The following is an 18335-nucleotide window of genomic DNA, read 5'->3' on the forward strand; positions in this document are numbered from 1 at the left end:
ATGAAGAAACAGCTTTACGTGTATTTTACACACTTGCTTATATAATATAAAACCAACCTTTGTGAGGCAAACAGTCTGCCAAGTAATATGACCAGAACAGGTGCGTGAATCCCCTCATTAGGGAAAGGAACACAGGTTTTACCTAACAAGACAAAGATGCAGGCTAGAATTGCAATGAGTGCTCCTCTGCTCAGGCTGACTGGGAGTATATAGGCTTCTGCATTGCAAGACGCCACCACACCGTCGCCATCACAGCTGCACACATGCACGGTGAGGGTGCCAGTACTGCTCAGCATGGGGTGCCCATTATCGGAGATCAGGATGGGGAGGTAAAAGGTGTTCTGCTCGTGCTGTCGGAAGCCAGATCTCCTAGTTAAAATCCAGGCAGTGTTGTCTAAGGCAGGAAATTAACAAAAATAAATTCTTATCTATGATATAAACATTTTCAGCTGGAAATGAAGGTTAAAAAAAACATTACACACATCTGTGATGTCCTCTCCCTGTTTTCTTTGCTTTTCACCAGTTTGTCACTAATCAGCATTTTGCCTCATCCTCCTATACTAACTCTAATATGTTTTTAGGCTAAAACATATAGACCTGCAAGGCATACACCTTATGCGACTCTCTTACCCTTTGTGACACTAACTGCCTAGAGCAAACTCAGCCTTCAGATCTTGGTGAAATATCTCTCAGAAAGCAAGATAGAAATGAACAGTCGAGGGCAACTTGTTGTCCCTGTTTGTTCCTGCTCAGCAGCTTTTCTAGGTCTTGGTTTTTTTGTGCTTCCAGTGCAAATTCTGTGGAAACTAGTTTGTGAATCCCTTGTGGAAATGCAGTGTTCTCTTATTTTTCCTTCATCTGAAAGTCCTCTAATATCAGGTGACTCAATCATTCTGGGATATATAAACAATCCACTGGGGACACCAAAAGGATAAAAGAAGCCCAAATAAGTTTCTTTCAGTGCCTCATTGGTTGGGAGTTGGAGGCAGGAAGGAATTCTTTTTTGGCTTTCCACACACCCAAAAAACAAACAAATAACCCCCCCCCCCCCAACTCTCAGTTTAATCAAAATTAAAATGTTTGGCAGGAACATGTCTATTTTAACAAAACTTTAGATGGGGAAAAGGTGGAGATGTATGACATTGTCAAAACAAAACATTTCATTTTAAATTATATATTTCATTTTAAAATATATAAATGCCATGTTGTATATTACAAAAATATTAATTATATATCAGAACTAAATGTATGAAAACAAAGCTGAAATAAAACACTTCAACATAATGGAAATGAAACAATTAGATGGTCTCAATTCAAACATTTTTGGATTATTTCACAGGACATTTTAAAATGTCAACTTTTGATTAACAATTTCTCCCTCATCCCCTGCCAAAATATTAGACTCTCCTGAATGGCAGAATTTCCAGTTCTCAACCATCTCTAATGAAAACATATCACACTACAATTTTCACATAGTCCGGAGTTCCTCAGTACAGTGGGAATGGCTGATCAGAAGAGTAAGGGTACATTTACTCAGAGGAAATGTAACGATGGTGTTATGTGCCTGGGGGCAAAGGCAAAATTTGCACCCTCTCCTCTGCCGCCGCTGAGCTAGAACCCGACGGGAGTGGTGTGGGAGTTTGGACCGTGTCTTCCTCCGCCCCCTCCAGTTTGGGGCTGGGCTCCTGCACGCACTAAGCCGCCGGCGGAGATGGAGGAGGGTTGGGCCAGGGGTGGAGAGGTGGGGAAGAAGCTCCAGCTGGCAGGGGCGGGCAGAGGCGGAGCGGGCGAGCTGAGGGATGACGGGGGAGTGAAGGAGGACTAAATTGCCCTCCCCCCCCCAGCGTGGTGCCCAGGGACAACTGTGCCCCCCATCCCTACTCGTTATGCCACTGCTACAAAACAGCACTATTTCGGAGTAACTGATGTTCCGCAATAACACGTGGCACGTCTACACGACAAGTTTTATTTCGAAATTATGTCAAGCTGGAGGACTTCTTACTCCGACTCATGATAACCCTCATTTCACAAGGAGTAAGGGAAGCTGAAGGAATAGTGTTCTTCCTTCAACTTCCTGCTGTGTAGACAGTGCCAAAAGCTGAATTTAGCTATTTCGCTTTATGCTATGCAATTGACGTAGCTGAAATTGCGCAGCTTAATTTGACTTTAACCCTGCTGTGTAGATGTACCCTAAGAGTTCAGGCAGCCACTCTTCGTGGCTCTGAAAATCTGCAAGGACTTCCTGGAGAAGTCAGCGCTGATCTTGTCAGCACTAAATTGGCGAAGAGGAATTCTGTGCTATCTCTGGGCTTGTCTACACAGAGTGAAGGGGTGGGGATTGATTTGATATTTACGATTTATCTTGCAGGACATGAGTTGCACTAATGGCATGCACGCAGGCTGGTAGTGCCTCTTTCAATTCGAATCATTGTGCACGCAAAGTGGCGGCTTGATGAGCAATAAGCAAAGGCCTGTGGTCCTTTGCTTTACTGCTGAGTAGTGTATGTTCTGGGATTTTTTCATTCTGTGAATTGTGGTATGCATTCCAGAAGCCTGAGAAATAAAATGTTTTTAAAAAAATCCTATTATTCCATTCTCTCCTCCTCCTGCTTCCTTTCTTTTTTTGAATTGCTGTCAGCAGGCATAGACTTGGCAACTGCAAGCATACAGAAGTTATTAGCCCTCTATTTCAGCACAGAAAGCTGGATGACGTGGGGTTGGACTTCACCTTCCATATCACCAAGCAAATTACATGGTTGCAGCACTTTCAGAGGTAGAGGAAGAAGGATGGAGAAGAAGAGGAGGAGGTCAGCGAGCAACTGATAGGTTTGAAGCAGGTCCTGAAGTGGTGTTGTTTCTGTGCTTGGGAAGCTAGCATGGACTGGTGGGAAAGGATCATTCTGAGAAGCTGGGCAATCAGATTTGGTGAGAGAATTTCAGGATGATGACGGCAACTTTTTTTGAGATCTGTATGGAACTGGACCTGGAGTGGGATAGTACCAGGATCTACCAGTAGATCTTGGATCCTCTGACAGGTGATCCTGACTGGTTTGGCCAGGACGTTATCAAGCACTGGCCCTTCTGTTGCCCTTCTACCCCCTGTCATGCTGCTCCCGCCCTCTGCCTTGGGGCTGCTCCCCAGGGAACCTTCTGCTTTCTGTGGAGGGTGTGGGAGGGAGAAGAGGTGGGTGCTGATGCCAGGGTGTCCCTATTCCTGTACCCTGTCTCCACACAGAGAGAAGGGGGTGGAGGGAGCTTGGCAATGCAAATCTCTGGCACTCTCTCACACTGTGTGTGTGTGTGTCTGTCATTCTCACAAACACACACTGTCCTTCCCTCTCACCTCCCAACACAACACATACATGGGGGGTTGTTGTTACTCCATTTACTGTTTGCTAAGTGTGTTATTTTTGGTTGTGACTGGTCTGTACTTTCATAATTTTCATTTCTCTCCTACGCTTGCATTTAATGCTTTGAGCAGTGAGTTCTAAAACGCCAAACCTGTCATGGCTGGAGTCATTATCCCTGTGCTAACTGCTGCTCCTGGAAGTGGCTGGCATGTCCCTGCAGTCCCTGAGAAAGGCAGAGCAGGGGGTCTCCACCTGCTGTCCTGCCTGCAGACACCACTCCTGCAGCTCCCATTGATCAATAAGAAGGAACGATGGTCAGTAGAAGTTGTGGGCTCAGTGCCTGTAGATGAGGGGCAGCACATGGCATCATGGAGCTACTGCTGTACATGCCAGCTGCTTTCAGGAGTGGTGCAGGGCCAGGGCAGGAGTAAACCTGCCTGAACCCCACTGCTCCACCACCCAGAAGCCATCTCGCCTAAGTGGCACCCAGCCAGAGCTTCCTGACCCCGCCCCAGCCCTGAACCCCCTCCTGGACCCAATCTCCTAATCCAGACATGAGTCCCCCTGCACCCAAACTCCTTCCCAGAGTTTGCACCCTGAAACCCCTCCTGGACCCCCACCCTGGGCTAAGCCTCGAGCCCCTCCCACACTCCGAACCCCTTGGCCCAAGACCAGAGCCTGCCTGCACCCCTACCCCCAACTTGGTGAAAGTGAGCGAGGATGGGGAGGAAGGGGGATGGAATGAGCAGGGTGAGGCCTTAGAGAAGGGGCAGGAAGGAAGTGGAGCAAAGGTATTTGAGTTTGAGATAGATCTTACATTGCACTTAAATGAAAAAGTGATCTTGTGGTTAAAAAGGTTGGTGACCACTGACCCTAATACAGTGCCCTTCCTGCAGCACATGTAGTATAGAGGGTGGAGAAACGGAAGCAATATCAGGAAATGGCAGTTTGTTGGAATATTGACTGTGCCAACAGCTAGTTCTGTGGCATTCAGACAAAGAGGTAAATTATGGGGTGGGCTGGCTGGCTGCAGAGCCACCCTCTACACGGGACCTTTCTCAGAACATACACAGACCCAGAAACAGTCTGTTTAAAGTGAACAAGAATAGACATTTGAATACAATTGTGGTGACAATGAACCTCCACTCCCAGTCGAGTTACTTGGGTGGGACGAGAGACTTGATTATTTTCAGAAATTCAGGTATCCTGATTTCCCTTGGCCAAGGAGTCTCCCCTCTCACTTGGCCTCACAGTGCCTGAGTTGGAACTGATATGAGAGGGGTTCCTGGTGGGTGCCCTTGTACTTTTGCTGTACGGGAGGGACACCCCGTGGGCTGAGTTGCAGTATCATTTGGCCCAGCCAGCCCTTTCTGTGCTAGATTGCAATGTCACTCACTGAAACTTGGTCTGGCTGCCCCCTCAGTGCAGTGGGGGAACTGAGTCAAATTTCAGTAGCACTATGGTCATGCTGTGGGGATGACGCGTCAGGTATCACGAGCAGCAACTATATTAATTTAGTATGCTTAAAAATTGGGTCTTGATCTGTTGGCCTCTGTGGCTTATGAGAGCTTGAGTAATTGCAAACCACTGGGAGATGTTCATCTCTACCTCTTCCTAGTTGATGCCTCTGATTATAAGAGGGTTCTACTTTACTCATAAAACAAACCACTTTTCCGTAAAAGACACGTGTTTGGCTGAAGTTGTGCAGCATTAATTAATGACAAACTCTAGGTCGTGCTACTATGTGTTCCTGTCCAGGATGAAAAACAGACTTTTACAGTCAAAGGTTGAAGTATGCTTTTTTTTTTGTTTTTTTAAATTGTTGCAAATATGTTTCCCATATCTCTCTTAGCCAGTCATGGTGATATAGTTCCCTTTGGTGTTTCTCAGCCTTTCTGTTGCCCTTTTGTTTTTGTTTAGCTTAATACCAGGCAAGGATCCAGGTCATCCCTAAAGAATAGCTGTACTTATTGCATTAAAACTGCAATACGTTTGTGCCATACTGTGGAGTCATGTATCTCATCAAATGCCAGTGTGATTTGAGGCAATACTTCTGGGTGCATAATATAATAGAATGTGATGTGGCATGTCTGATATTTGAATAGAGCAGTTGCCCGGGTTGGACACCTGCTAGATCGTAACCCAAAAGAGAAGTTCTATGAAATATTGGTGATAGAAAAGCACAAGTAGTGTTTAACCTCATTATAGCCTCACACAGCTTCTTCTCATCACAGAGGGAGAGACTGTAGCATTTAGCTATAGCCCTGAGTGCAGGCAGATATAGCTCTGTATCATTTCTGGCAGAGGAACTGTCTCCTAAGTTAGCTCTTGGGGAAAACAGAACACATACCATGCTCCATCTTCTGGGATGGAATATACGGGATGTCATGCAGGATAAGCTTTGTGTGGGCATGTGGACAAGAGCGTGCCATGGTTATCTCCTTGACACTCCTGCTGTAGCTGCGATGATTAGTCCCCTGAAGGCATTAGGAGTGAGCAATCACTGTATTCCACTACATTCAAGGAGCACAACAAACACTGGCAGGGTTGCTGGGACAATTTGGAAAGTGGGAGTGCTGAGACTCATTGAACTAAATTATAAACTCTGTACATAGCTAAAACCATTTGAAGGCAGGGAGTGAAGCAGTATCCCCAGCATCTCTAGTTCTTGCACCTATGTACCCTGGCTTGTGGGGCTAGGGAGGGCACCATGCATCTGTGGAGGACTGGGGATAATTTACCCCCAGAATTTGTGTTAATTGACTTAAAGTAATTACTATAATTTATAACTACTACAAAAATAATTTATCATATATCTGATGGAAGTGGGTGAGAGGCAAAGTTCCCTCCGAGCTACGTGGTAGCACAGCCCCACAGCTGCTTAATGAGCCCTGCCCAGGGGCTCAGGACTGCCATGCACGGTGCTGCCTGGCTGGGGAAAGTGCACTTCTCCCTCAGCTACAGCAGCAGCTCCCTGCTGAGGACAGAGCAGCGAGTCTCTGCCAGCTGGCTCCTTGCTCACAAGCAGCCCTGTCATACAACCTTGTTCATAAACTACTTCATGTACATTTCAGATGTATAACCAATACTATCCCTAAGTGCTAAGATACAGGTTTCTGAAAAATGGGTATTTTTAAAGTGCGAAGGAGACACAGCTATTCCATTGCTGCTGTCACTATAAATTATACCAAGCACAGACTTGGACAAAAAAAGTACATCTTATGCTGAGAATTTTCATAAGTTTCTATTTTTAGTATAATGCCTCAAGAACACAATGAGCTTAGTTTGCCAACTGTTACAGTGAAGGTTGCTTTCAACGTTATTGGCAAAATATGTCCCCTCTCCAAAAGAGAGACAAGGTCACCAAATGTTGCATGGGGAAATTTTTGGGCCCTGGTCAAAATAACCATGGTGAACAGACACAGCATTGGCCTGCTGCTGTCACTTGCCTTCTTGCTACTTGCATCCTTTTAAAAAGAACCCATTTGTTAACTATGGCAGATACTCCATCTACATTCATAATCAACCCCCAAAACTTTCCTCTGTATGCCTGGAGATGAATTTCCAGATGCATGGTCAAGTAAGAAGCAGTGCTGTATCCAGATTACAGCCAATGATGAGGCAGGTGCCTTTATTTTTCAATGTCCCCGGCCTCTTTTGCTGAACTGGGGTAACTACAGGCAGTCCCCGGGTTACGTACAAGATAGGGACTGTAGGTTTGTTCTTAAGTTGAATCTGTATGTAAGTCGGAACTGGCGTCCAGATTCAGCCACTGCTGAAACTGATCAGTTTCAACAGCGGCTGAATCTGGATGCCAGTTCCGACTTACATACAGATTCAACTTAAGAACCCCAGGCATCCCCAAGTCAGCTGCTGCTGAAACTGATCAGCGGCTGATTCCAGGAAGCCCGGGGCAGGGGCTTCCTGTAGTCAGCCGCTGGTCAGTTTCAGCAGCGACTGACTTGGGGACGCCTGGGGCAGAGCAGCTGGGGTGCTGCTGGGTTGGTCCAGTAGCGCCGCTCCTCGGCGCTACTGGACCAACCCAGCGGCACCCCAGCTGCTCTGCCCCAGGTGTCCTGATTCAGCCGCTGCTGAAACTGATCAGTTCAATGAGGAGAATCTTGGTAAATAATCTGGGTGGAGCAGTCTGTACTGATAATGGCCCTGGAATAACGGCTGCTAGTGTGACAATACTGAACTTCGGCACATTCCCGTATTTGTTTAATGTCTTTGGAACTACAATGGGACTCCAGCCTTCTTTCATTTTGAGGATCTGAGAATAATGAGAGTAAAAATCCTCTTGCTCCTGAGTTTCACCAGGATTGGTTTAATGGGATAACAAATGATATATTTCCTGATAAAGTAAGTTCTTATGAGAATGGTCCCTGAAGGGGGAATGGGGAAAGAGATTTGGAAGGGACATGAATTGAATGGCACAACTCTTTGAAATAAACCCGAGGACCCATCTGTCAGAGGTGATTCAATTGCTGTGAAATAGTGCCAGGTGACTTCTAAAGTGGCATGACAGGTATGTAGATGGCAGCTGAGATTACAAGACATAATTGTTCAGGTCTTCCATCACTCCCTGAAAAGTGCTTAGAAGAGGTGGCTTGAGAGGTAGTGGATTGGGATGCAGATTGCTTCTATTTTTGAGCCCTAGTCTTTTACCATATGGCTTGTAACAATGCTGACATGGTGGGTATTATGTGGCTGAGAGGTATATCTTCTTTACTGACCTACAGCTTAAGTCCAGGATTGGGGAGAAGACTGTCTACTCCGCAAAAGAGTTTGGACCCTTCAGACTGGAAGTCTTCTGCAACAATGGCTGTGTCTAGACTACATCCCTCTTTCAACAGAGGGATGTAAATTAGACATTTCAAAATGGCAAATGAAGCGGAGATTTAAATATGCCGTGCTTCATTTGCATAACTGCGTCATGGCACGTTTTTGAAAAAGCACCATTTTGAAAGTGTGGAGTTCTCGCTGTGTTGTTTCTTTCATGCATTATCCCATCCACAATGATGGAGTTGATTTGCAAATGTTGAAAGGGGACGTCTGCCGCTTTGAGTGACATAGGTTGGGGTTGGTTTTTTTTTGGGGGGGGGGGGAAGTCTCTGTTGCCATGGAAAACTTTGGTAGAATCTAGAATTACTTCATTAACTGTGAGGGAAATTCTGTATGAGAAGGTGAGCAGAATATCCCCCAAGTTGTGATGTGCATCTGCGACCTCCTGAAGGGGAATCTGCAGCTCATCTGCTACCCTCTTGGCAAGATCTGGGAAGTTCTTAAGATCATCACCTAGTGATGGGATGGGGAGGCCTCATCTGATAGAGATAAGAAGTTTGCTGGAGGGGTAGCTTTCTGTTCAAGCCCTTTTTCCTGTTGAGGAAAAGTTTCCTCCAACCCGAATCAGGGGCTCAGGACAGCCACATTGTAGGAGACCGTCTGGCAGACTCTCCTTGAGACCCACTCCATGGCTGCAACGTTTGTTGTGCCCAAGGCTTGCAATGGGGGGCAATCATGAGGTTACCCCAGTTGTACCATATCATGATTATGGGTTGGTTCAATGCAAGTGGGGTGGATCCTTGTATTGTGATAATGGGCCACAACTTCCTCCTGGCCACTGTCAGACTTGTCATTGGATAGGAGCAGCACTGACCGGGGTATTGGTGGTAGCTGGCCCAGAGTCAAGAGTGATTCTGGGTGCTGGTAAACTTGTCTGTGGTACTTTTAGAGCACTCCCTAGATGAAAGTTTTTTTGCACCAGGTCCTGAAAGTTTCCTGTGCCACTTTTAGAGATGGCACAGTAGCTCTTTTCCCCTTGGTATCAAGGCCACAGGTCTCCAGGATACTAGAACTCATGTGTTACCCTGGGTTCACTTGGTACTGCAGAGAGTGTGCATGGTACATGGTCAGTACCGATGGCTGGGAAGGTGCAGAGCGCTCAGTAGCTGGGAATTTTGTCACATCTGGTACCAAAAGTTTTCTCTGTGCCACTCTTTTAGAGACTCTTTTTACCGGTAATTGACTCTCTCCTTAATATTGCCTCAGAGCCTGACTGCCCTTAGTTTCTTAGGTGGAGCGCAGCCCATGTTGCAGAGCAGACTTGGGGAGGGAGTGTTTCTGGTACAGTGCGTGCTTCAGAGCTGCTGATGCCATCTGGTACTGAGGTGGCTGCAAAGGGGAATTCTGCCCTGGCTGGCCAATTACTCAGAACTTATATTTTTAGTCCCTGTGGAGGTGGCCGCACTGGGTACATCCCTCTTGCTGGCCAGTCACGTTTTTTTATGAGCCTTTACAGGAGTAATGGCAGTGTGGCTCTCTGGGATTCTGGTCACAGCCATGCATCTCCCCTGTAAAAAAAGAATGGAGACTCTGGAATAAGAAGGCGCAGCATTCACTTACTGTGCCTGGAAGAAAACATGTTGGGTGCAAAGAGAACAAAATAATTTTCTCTGATTTTCTCCTAGTTCCAGTTCAAGTCCAACTCTTGAAATCTTATCTGCCTACAGCATGCCCACAAGATATGAATTTGCACAATGCTGACAGTTATCCTTGAAGAAAAGATCCTATTACTGGGAAATATTTATATAGAAGCAAATGTTGTGTAACCTTCAAGTGTATAAAATAATGTCATTTTATCGCTGCCTTTAAGGAGCAGGTGTCACTTGGCATTATTTGAGATGGCAATCTCATAGCACAATGTGAGTCAAAGCCTCTCACATCCAACTCAGGCAATAGAAATAAGTGTAACTAACTGACTCTGTCCACTCAGATTACCTTGATTGTCCCTTAGAGTGAAGTTGGGGTTGTTAGCTGCCTCAGGAGCCAGGCTGTAGTAGAAGTGCTGACCCTCCTGTGGATCATCCTGGTCTACTGCACTCACTGTCTGAATCAGCTGTAGGAGACAAGAATAAAACAATGATCACTGCCTTGCCAGGGAGATACCGCTTAAAGAATTACACTTTAACAGTGAAAGCAAATGCCATGTTTGAACAAGACCATCTTGTGAGGGACAAGTCACAAGCCTTCAAGACTTCATTTTATTCCATTGCAATCATGCAAATCCCAGTGAAACTAGGGATGGGCCAATTGGCTCAGCTAAAATAAGAGAAGCCACCCCTCATTACCAAATTAAATCAAGCCTTTTTCCAAGGCTCTGAAATACTCAAAAATACACGCATCAGATGCCACAAGAAAGCCCATTGTCAATAGATTACCAACCTCATTTTCAGGGACAGTGTGCTGAGTTTTAAGATAAGGAATAAACTTCTACCTGAATTCACAGCATCCAATTTTTTTTCTAAGACATTAATTGGGAAGTGATAAGCCTGGACAGCCTTAAATAGCACTATAAAACTGATTCCAGGAACTTTTCAAAGTGGTAAAGCAATTTAGTCACATGACTCACATTATTTCTAATGGCTGCTGTATGTCTAAATTCTCATGCACTACTTGAAAGCCCATTTTCCCAAGAAATCTAAGCAGTGATGTTTCTTCTTTGCACCATTCTGGGGCTTCTTTGTGTATACTTGTACAAAGTTATCTTTAGTATAAACTCATTGACTTCCAGGGAATCATATAATGAAATTGGTCCAGTCACTTTAGGGTACTTTACAGGGGTAAATAGGCTTGCATTAGATTTAGTGAAAGCCAAGAGCAGGCCTAAAATGTGGTATATATCTGTTTTCCTCCCTTACTTAAGATCTGTGCCCTTAAACTTAGGCCTCCAATTCCGGTTTGAGCTTCCAGGCAATCATCATCCAAGGGCTAGGTTGAGCAACTGCTGGGGTCAATGACAAATTTCCCACTTCCATCAGTGAGTATAGGATCAGACTTTCAAATGCCCAGCCTGTGTGCCTGATTGTGGAACACAGACACTCTTATGAATGAGCTCGTATATAAAGGATGTGATAGAGACAGAAAAGGGACAGCCGGGAGTCAGCACTGCTTGTTTTAGGGGAGTGATTATTGATTTTCATATGTATCAATAAGTGGAACCTAGAATCCTATGTTAGAAATATCCAGACTACCTCTAGTCACATAATCAAAACTCTAGTAAGCAGTTCTTCAGACTTAGTTCTTCACCCTTCTGAGATGGATACCTTCAGTTCTATGCAACTCACTGTATATGTGAGATTCTTCCTGCCAGGAATAATAATAATAATAAAAAAAAAACACAAAACCCACCCGAGTCCCTGTCTGTCATGTAGGGGTACTAAAGAGTCTACAGTGCTCTTCATTAGAACCTGAGTTTGCCGCAGTGGTCTTTATTTATACTTCCTCTGGTCATGGCTTCTGTGCAGGATACTACTTGCTTTTCTGCTGCAAGGTTCCCTACAAGATGGCTTCATGTCAGAAGTGAGGTGAATCAGAGTTTGCAAAGTGGTTTGTGATCAAAGGTGAGGAGAAAGATGCAATGGATGATATTGTCAGCATACAGGAAACTCTCGCCATTCGTGGTGGATGTCTTTGTGTATCAACCACCAATGGTGAAATTTGTGAATAGTGGGAGCCATGGCTCCTGGACCCTATGGTGAGTTCTCTGCCACTCCTGAACCTACTGCGGAGGAGGGAGGGCTGGGAGCTGAGGTGAGTTTCCCCACAGCTTACTGCCCCTGCCACCCTCTTGCTAGGACAAGACAGGAGATCTGTGAATACACGGAATTGCGAGGGTGTCCTGTACTGTATTTTCCTTTGAAAACAAATGGTGAAGACATACATTGGGTCAAGCGCATCAGAGCTGCTGAACAGAGTTCTGGTTAAACATCTTCTGTTTGTGGTACAAGTCTACTGTGTCCCATCTCCTCCTTTTCTTAGTTACTGGCTATGCCTATGGATTGCAGTCTCTGCATGTAAGAGACAACATTCCTCTCACATAGACATAATTAGGGTTACTCACCTGTCCAGCTTTTGCATTTTCACACATAAAAGCTTCATAGAACTTGGAAAACTGAGGAGCATTATCATTCACATCCAGGACTTTTATTGTGACTGATACACTGCCAATCTGTGAGGGATTGTCTAAAAGAAGAACAAACAAACTGATTACAGAGACTTGATGATCAGAGGAAAAAGCTGCTGCTTTCCCTGACAATAAGGCAAGGGAACTTTTCTTTCAGCTTTGGTGCACTGAATGTGAAATTACTCTAATTATAAGAGTTGTAGGAAGATACTGTAGGCAAGATTGAGTTAAATGTCCATTTTAACCACCTTGACTTCTCAAATACTCTCAGCTTTTTCAAACCTCTGAGAAAAATAAAATTATGGAAAAGTCTGTGACTATGCCAAGGGTTAAGGGTGGAACGTGTGGTTCAGCTAGTTTTGTTTTACAAGGCATTGGGCTCAAGGAGCTGATGCTTTTTTTTTTTAATGCAATTCTGATTTTTTTCTCCAAATTTACAATTTAAATATAAAACAGCTTGACATTGACATATTTTGTACACAAATGTCCATTTTTTGATCAGCTATAGCACTGGTTGAAAAATGTAAAATGGTTTACGATAGTTTTCAGTCAAATTTCAGTGAAAGAAAGATGGAATTGTCTTGACATCTTTTGTGGAAATGAAAAGACACATAATTTATCAGCTCAGTTACTCACAAATGGAAGGAGAGATGAATTTATGAAGGCAAATTTCTTCAGATCAAATAACAAACAAATCCAGTGTCGGTAAGATGAATATATTATCTTCTTTTTCCTTGTATTTTTTTATCCCCCACACCCGGTTGTCCCACATAAAAAAAAAAAAGAACTCGATACAAAAAACAAGAGGAAGATAGCAATGAGTTGTTGAAAAGTTCATAAAAGTTGAGATTTAATTGTGAACTTGAACTCTGCTTGTGTATATTTTAAAAATATCATCTCTTGATAGCATGATTTAATATTTTCAAATACAGTAGAGCATATATAAGAACAGTCACACTAGGTCAAGCCAAAGGTCCACCTAGCTCAGTATTTCTTCTGACAGTGACCAATGCCAGGTGTGTTAGATGGAATGAATAGAATGGGTAATCCTTGATTCATCTCTTGTTGCCTGTTCCTAGCTTCTGGTAAAACTAAGGCTATAGCACAATCTCGGCTAATAGCCCTGATGGATCTATCCTCCATGAATTTATCTAGCTTTTTTTATACCTGTTATAATTTTGCCAGAGGATGTTGTGAAGGACAAGAGTTTCACAGATTGACCATTTGTTGTATGAAGAAATCCTTTCTTTCTTTTTTTTTCAAAACTGCTGCCTATAAATTTCTTTGCCCTCTTGTTTTTGTGTTATGAGAAGGAATAAATAACACTTCTTCATTTACTTTCGCCACACTAGCCATGATTTTATAGACCTCTAATCATATGCCCCCTTTGTTGTCTCTTTCCCAAGCTGAAAAGACCAATCCTATTAATCTTTCCTCATATAGAAGCCATTCCATTTCTGTTGGAATTGTTTTCCAATTCCAATATATCTTTTTTTGGGATGGGGTGACCACATCTACACTCAAAATGCAAGATATAGGTGTATCATGTATTTAACTAGCGGCAATATACAGTGAAACCTTTGTTATCCGGCATTGCCCCCGGCCACAATACTGTCACATCTTTAGGCACACAGGCCTGGCTTGGTTTATCATGATTGGCTTAACAATTTTTTATTTAAGAAGTACTAAACATTTTTAACTCAAAATAGAAATGTGAGACCAACTGCCTCACACTATAAAACTACCAATATTAAAAACCTGAGTTTTACTATTATTGTCCATTGGTTTTTCCTGGGTTGATGGGACCCTCAGATAACCGGAATTTTTAGATACCCAGAATGCCCTAATCCCCGAGCATGCCGGATAACACAGGTTTTACTGTATATTTTTGTTTTATTATCTTTCTCTCTCTTAATAATTCCTAACATTATGTTAGCACACACTCTGGAATTTTCTTAACTGTTTTATGTACAATATTCTGAGTGCATGTGGCATGTCTGCACTACTGAGTTAATATGTCAAATAATTTTACTTTTCATTAACCTATAATTTGACTATCTAGCTGGTCATTTATATGTTTTTATTCTGTAGCTGTATCACTGAGGCATTTGAATGTCTAATTTATAAACGGAATAATATCAACTACCTTTTAAGAATAGAAAATCATAGATTTTAAAGGTCAGAAGGGACCATGAGGATTTTCTTTTCTAACTAGACACTGCAGGTCACACAACCACAGGTTAGGGTCTATTTACAAGGATGAGTGGATGAGGCTGGGTCACTGAAGTCCACAAATCATGATTTAAAGACTTCAAGTTACAGAGAATCCACTATTTACTCTAGGTTAACCCTGCAAGTGACCTGCTATGCCCCATGCTGTAGTGTAGAGGAAGCTGAAAAGCCTCCAGGGTCTCTGTCAATCTGACCTGAAGGAAAATTCCTACCCAACCCCAAATTATGGTCACCAGTTAGACCCTGAGCATGTCAGCAATATCAACATCCAGCCAGCTGGGAAAGAATTCTCATTAGCAATTCAGAGGCTTCTCTATCTACTGTCCCACAATTTGGCATTGGGGATACTTAATGCTAGCCGTCACAGATTAGTTATATGCTATTGTAGTTGGTCTCATCCAGTCATCTCCTCCATAAATTCATCAGGGTCAGTCTTAAAGCCAGTGAGCCTTCTAAGGGAAGCAGAAAACCTGTTCCAGAACTTCATTCCTCTGATAGTTAGAAACTTGTTGATGGCCAGTTTATATCCATTTGTTTTTGCTCCTTGGCATTTATCTCTGATGTATTTATACAGAGTATTCATATCTCCCTTCATCCTTCTTTTGATTAAGCTAAACAAGCTCCTCCCATAAAGTAGGTTCTCCATACCTTGAATCACCCTCAAAGCCCTTCTTTGCTCCTGTTCCATGAGATACCAGAACTGCACATAGTATTTCAGATGAGATCTTGCCAGTGCTTTGTATAATGGTACTAAGACTTCTTTGTCTACTGGAAATACCTTGCCTGATTCATCCTAGGACTGCATTGGCCTTTTTCATAGCTGTATCACACTGGCGGTACATAGTCATCCTGTAATCAACTAATACTTTCTTCTTCTCTGTTACTTCTAGCTGATGTATGCCCAATTTATAGCAAAATTTTGTTTGTTAGTCCCAAAGGGTATGTCTAGACTACATGCCTCTGGGGACAGAGGCATGTAGATTAGGCTACCCGGCATAGGAAAATGAAGCGGCAATTTAAATAAATCGCTCCTTCATTTAAATTTAAATGGCTGCCACGCTGTCCCGATCAGCTGTTTGTCGGCTCAGCGCGCTAGTTTGGACTCTCCGCAGTCGACATTAAAGGCATTTGTCAACCTCCCCGGTAGGTCTTAGGATGAGGTTTACCGGGGAGATCGACAAATGCCTTTGATGTCGACCGCGGAGCATCCAGACTAGCGCGCTGAGTCGACAAACAGCTGATCGGGACAGCGCAGCAGCCATTTACATTTAAATGAAGGAGCGATTTATTTAAATTGCCGCTTCATTTTCCTATGCCGGGTAGCCTAATCTACATGCCTCTGTTGCCAGAGTCATGAAGTCTAGACATACCCTAAATGAACTTTGCACTATTACATCTCATCCCATTTCACCTTATTCATCCATTACATACAGAAGTGCATACTAACTCAGACAATTTGGAAGCTAGAAGCCTAATATAAATGTACTCCACATGCAGAAAAGTGAAATTTTATTTGCTTCAAACATAATGGGACCCTTCTATATCTATAGTCAATCCAGAGAATGAGTCAGTGGGTGGGATGCAAAGAAGGCTCATCTTTTTCCTAGCAAATTTCACCTCTTCTGGAGTAGTTACATTCAGTTCACACACTTCTAGTAGCTTGTGTGAAATGATGTGGCAGTAAGCAGATGATAATGAAATTTGTTCTCTACTAACGTAGGATTGATTTGAGCCAGTGATCCAGAAGTAAAAAAATGCTTTTCCTGTTACCGGTTCCCTGAGCCATCTCATCCTCCCGATCAGCCCTGATTTCTACTCTAATACTCGCTGCTGCTGTTTTTAACAAGTTGTTCTGGAGAAAGAACTCACTGAATTGTATTTCTAGAAGAACTTTACAATAGTCCACTTGAATACTTATGATTTGAGAAGATCACACTGTGCAATTAATTGTAAGCATTCCAATCTCATCCTTCTACAAAAAGAGTGTAAAACTAAAATGCAATATCCACTCTGTAATGTGTGCAGTTCAATTCAAACAGATATGACTTCCAGTTCAATTAATACAAATTGTTTAATCTGTATTGTTTAATTGAAATCAATCTATTACTGTGCCTCTGTGTATTACTAATCTATTACTGTGTATCTCTAATCTACCTACAATCTCCATCTACTTACTCAACTCCATAGCCAGCACAGTAATATTGTGCCAAGAAATGTCTTCCCGGTCAAGAGGTCTTGCAGTCATCAGAGCTCCTGTTGCAATGTCGACATAAAAGAACCTCCCAGGATCACTGCTTCTATCAATTGAATATCTGCAAAAGTACATATTAAAAATATCATGCAACTCTTGTGGAAACATTGTGCTACAGCCATAAGAATCTAAGACTGGATATTTGGGGTCAGACGAATGGTCCATCTAGCACAGTATCCTGTCTTCCAATGGTGGCCAATGCCAGAAGGAACGAACACACAGCAATAATCAGATAATCCATCTCCTGTTTCCCTGACAAGCAGAGTTTAGGGGCACCACTCCTGCCCTGCGCATCCTGGCTAATAGCCATTAATGGATGTATCCTTCATGAATTTATCTAGTTCTTTATTGAGTTCTACTATAGTCTTGGCCTTCACAACAACCTTGGTCAAAGAGCCCCACAGATTGACTGTGCATTATGTAAAGAAATACTTTATTTTGTTTGTTTTTAAACCTGCTGCCTTTTAATTTCTGTTGGTGACCCTCTTGTTCTTGTGTTATGAGGAGTAAATCACACTTCTTTATTTACTTTCTCCATACTAGTCATGATTTTATTGGCCTCTATCATATCCCCCCTTTTCATCTCTTTTCCAAGCTGAAAAGTCCCAGTTGTATTAGTCTCTGCTCATAGAGAAGCTGTTCCATACTCCTAATAATTTTTGTTGCTCTTTTTTTGTACTTTTCCCAATTCAAATACAGATGACCACATCTGTATTCAGTATTCAAGATGTCAGCGTACAATGGACTTATGTAGAGACAGTATGACGTTGTATTATTATCTAATGATTCCCAACGTCATTAGCTTTTTTTGACTGCCACTGCACATTGAGTGGATATTTTTAGTGACTGATACTTTTTTCTTGAGTGGTGACAACTAATTGATACTCAGTCATTTTGTGTATGTAGTGAAGATTATGTTTTCCAATGTGCATTACTTTGCATTTATCAACATTGAATTTCATCTGCAATTTTGTTGCCTAGTGACCTAGTTTTGAGCCTTAACATAGCTTACCAACTGTTATATAGAAAATAACTGCATTCGTCTACTCAGGTTCCCATTGACTTTGCTATGTAAGGATTAGAGCATTCATTAACTGATAAGTGGTTCAGTGTTGGCATTATTTCACAGAGAGCACTAATTTGAAGTTTGAGGGTGGGGAGTGCAATGCATAATTCACCACAGACTACAGCCTGAAAGTTGTACAGGCTAATTAAATAGTTCAGGGTGGAAGTCTGTTACTGAGGTAGCTTTTCCAATATAATTCTTACTGGGATAAAGGTGCGTTTCCTATACAGGAATAAGCTATGCTGCTACAAAACACTTCGATATTACTAAAAAAGCATCCATGGAACAGGAGAATGTGCTCCTTAGTAACCGTGTTAGTTTGAATGTCAGGAATAAGCACTGGAATGCCTCTCTCTGTGGTGAGAAGAATGGTTTGACATTATCCATTTTGGCATTTTTTTAAATGAAAACATTTGATCCACAGTGATCACCCTTAATGAAACATTGGGACAATCCTTCTGCTGGCTGACA

At 42.9% G+C, this 18335-nt stretch overlaps 2 protein-coding genes across 2 annotated transcripts in view; one reads left to right on the forward strand and one right to left on the reverse strand.

Annotated features, from left to right (window-relative positions):
• RNF152 (ring finger protein 152) overlaps positions 1 to 18335 on the forward strand; it is a 236305-nt gene that overhangs the window by 189317 nt on the left and 28653 nt on the right. The window lies entirely within an intron of this gene.
• The window catches only part of CDH20 (cadherin 20), a 161387-nt gene that overhangs the window by 2862 nt on the left and 140190 nt on the right, over positions 1 to 18335 (reverse strand). Inside the window, exons 8-11 of the mRNA XM_075921395.2 lie at positions 16723 to 16859; positions 12253 to 12374; positions 10131 to 10248; positions 143 to 394 (exon numbers count right to left, since the gene is read on the reverse strand). Coding sequence (XP_075777510.2) covers positions 143 to 394; positions 10131 to 10248; positions 12253 to 12374; positions 16723 to 16859 — 629 coding nt within the window. The remainder of the gene's footprint in view (positions 1 to 142; positions 395 to 10130; positions 10249 to 12252; positions 12375 to 16722; positions 16860 to 18335) is intronic.

This window comes from Pelodiscus sinensis, chromosome 2 (genome assembly GCF_052426305.1).
Source record: "Pelodiscus sinensis isolate ZL-2025 chromosome 2, ASM5242630v1, whole genome shotgun sequence".
NCBI lineage: Eukaryota > Metazoa > Chordata > Testudines > Trionychidae > Pelodiscus > Pelodiscus sinensis.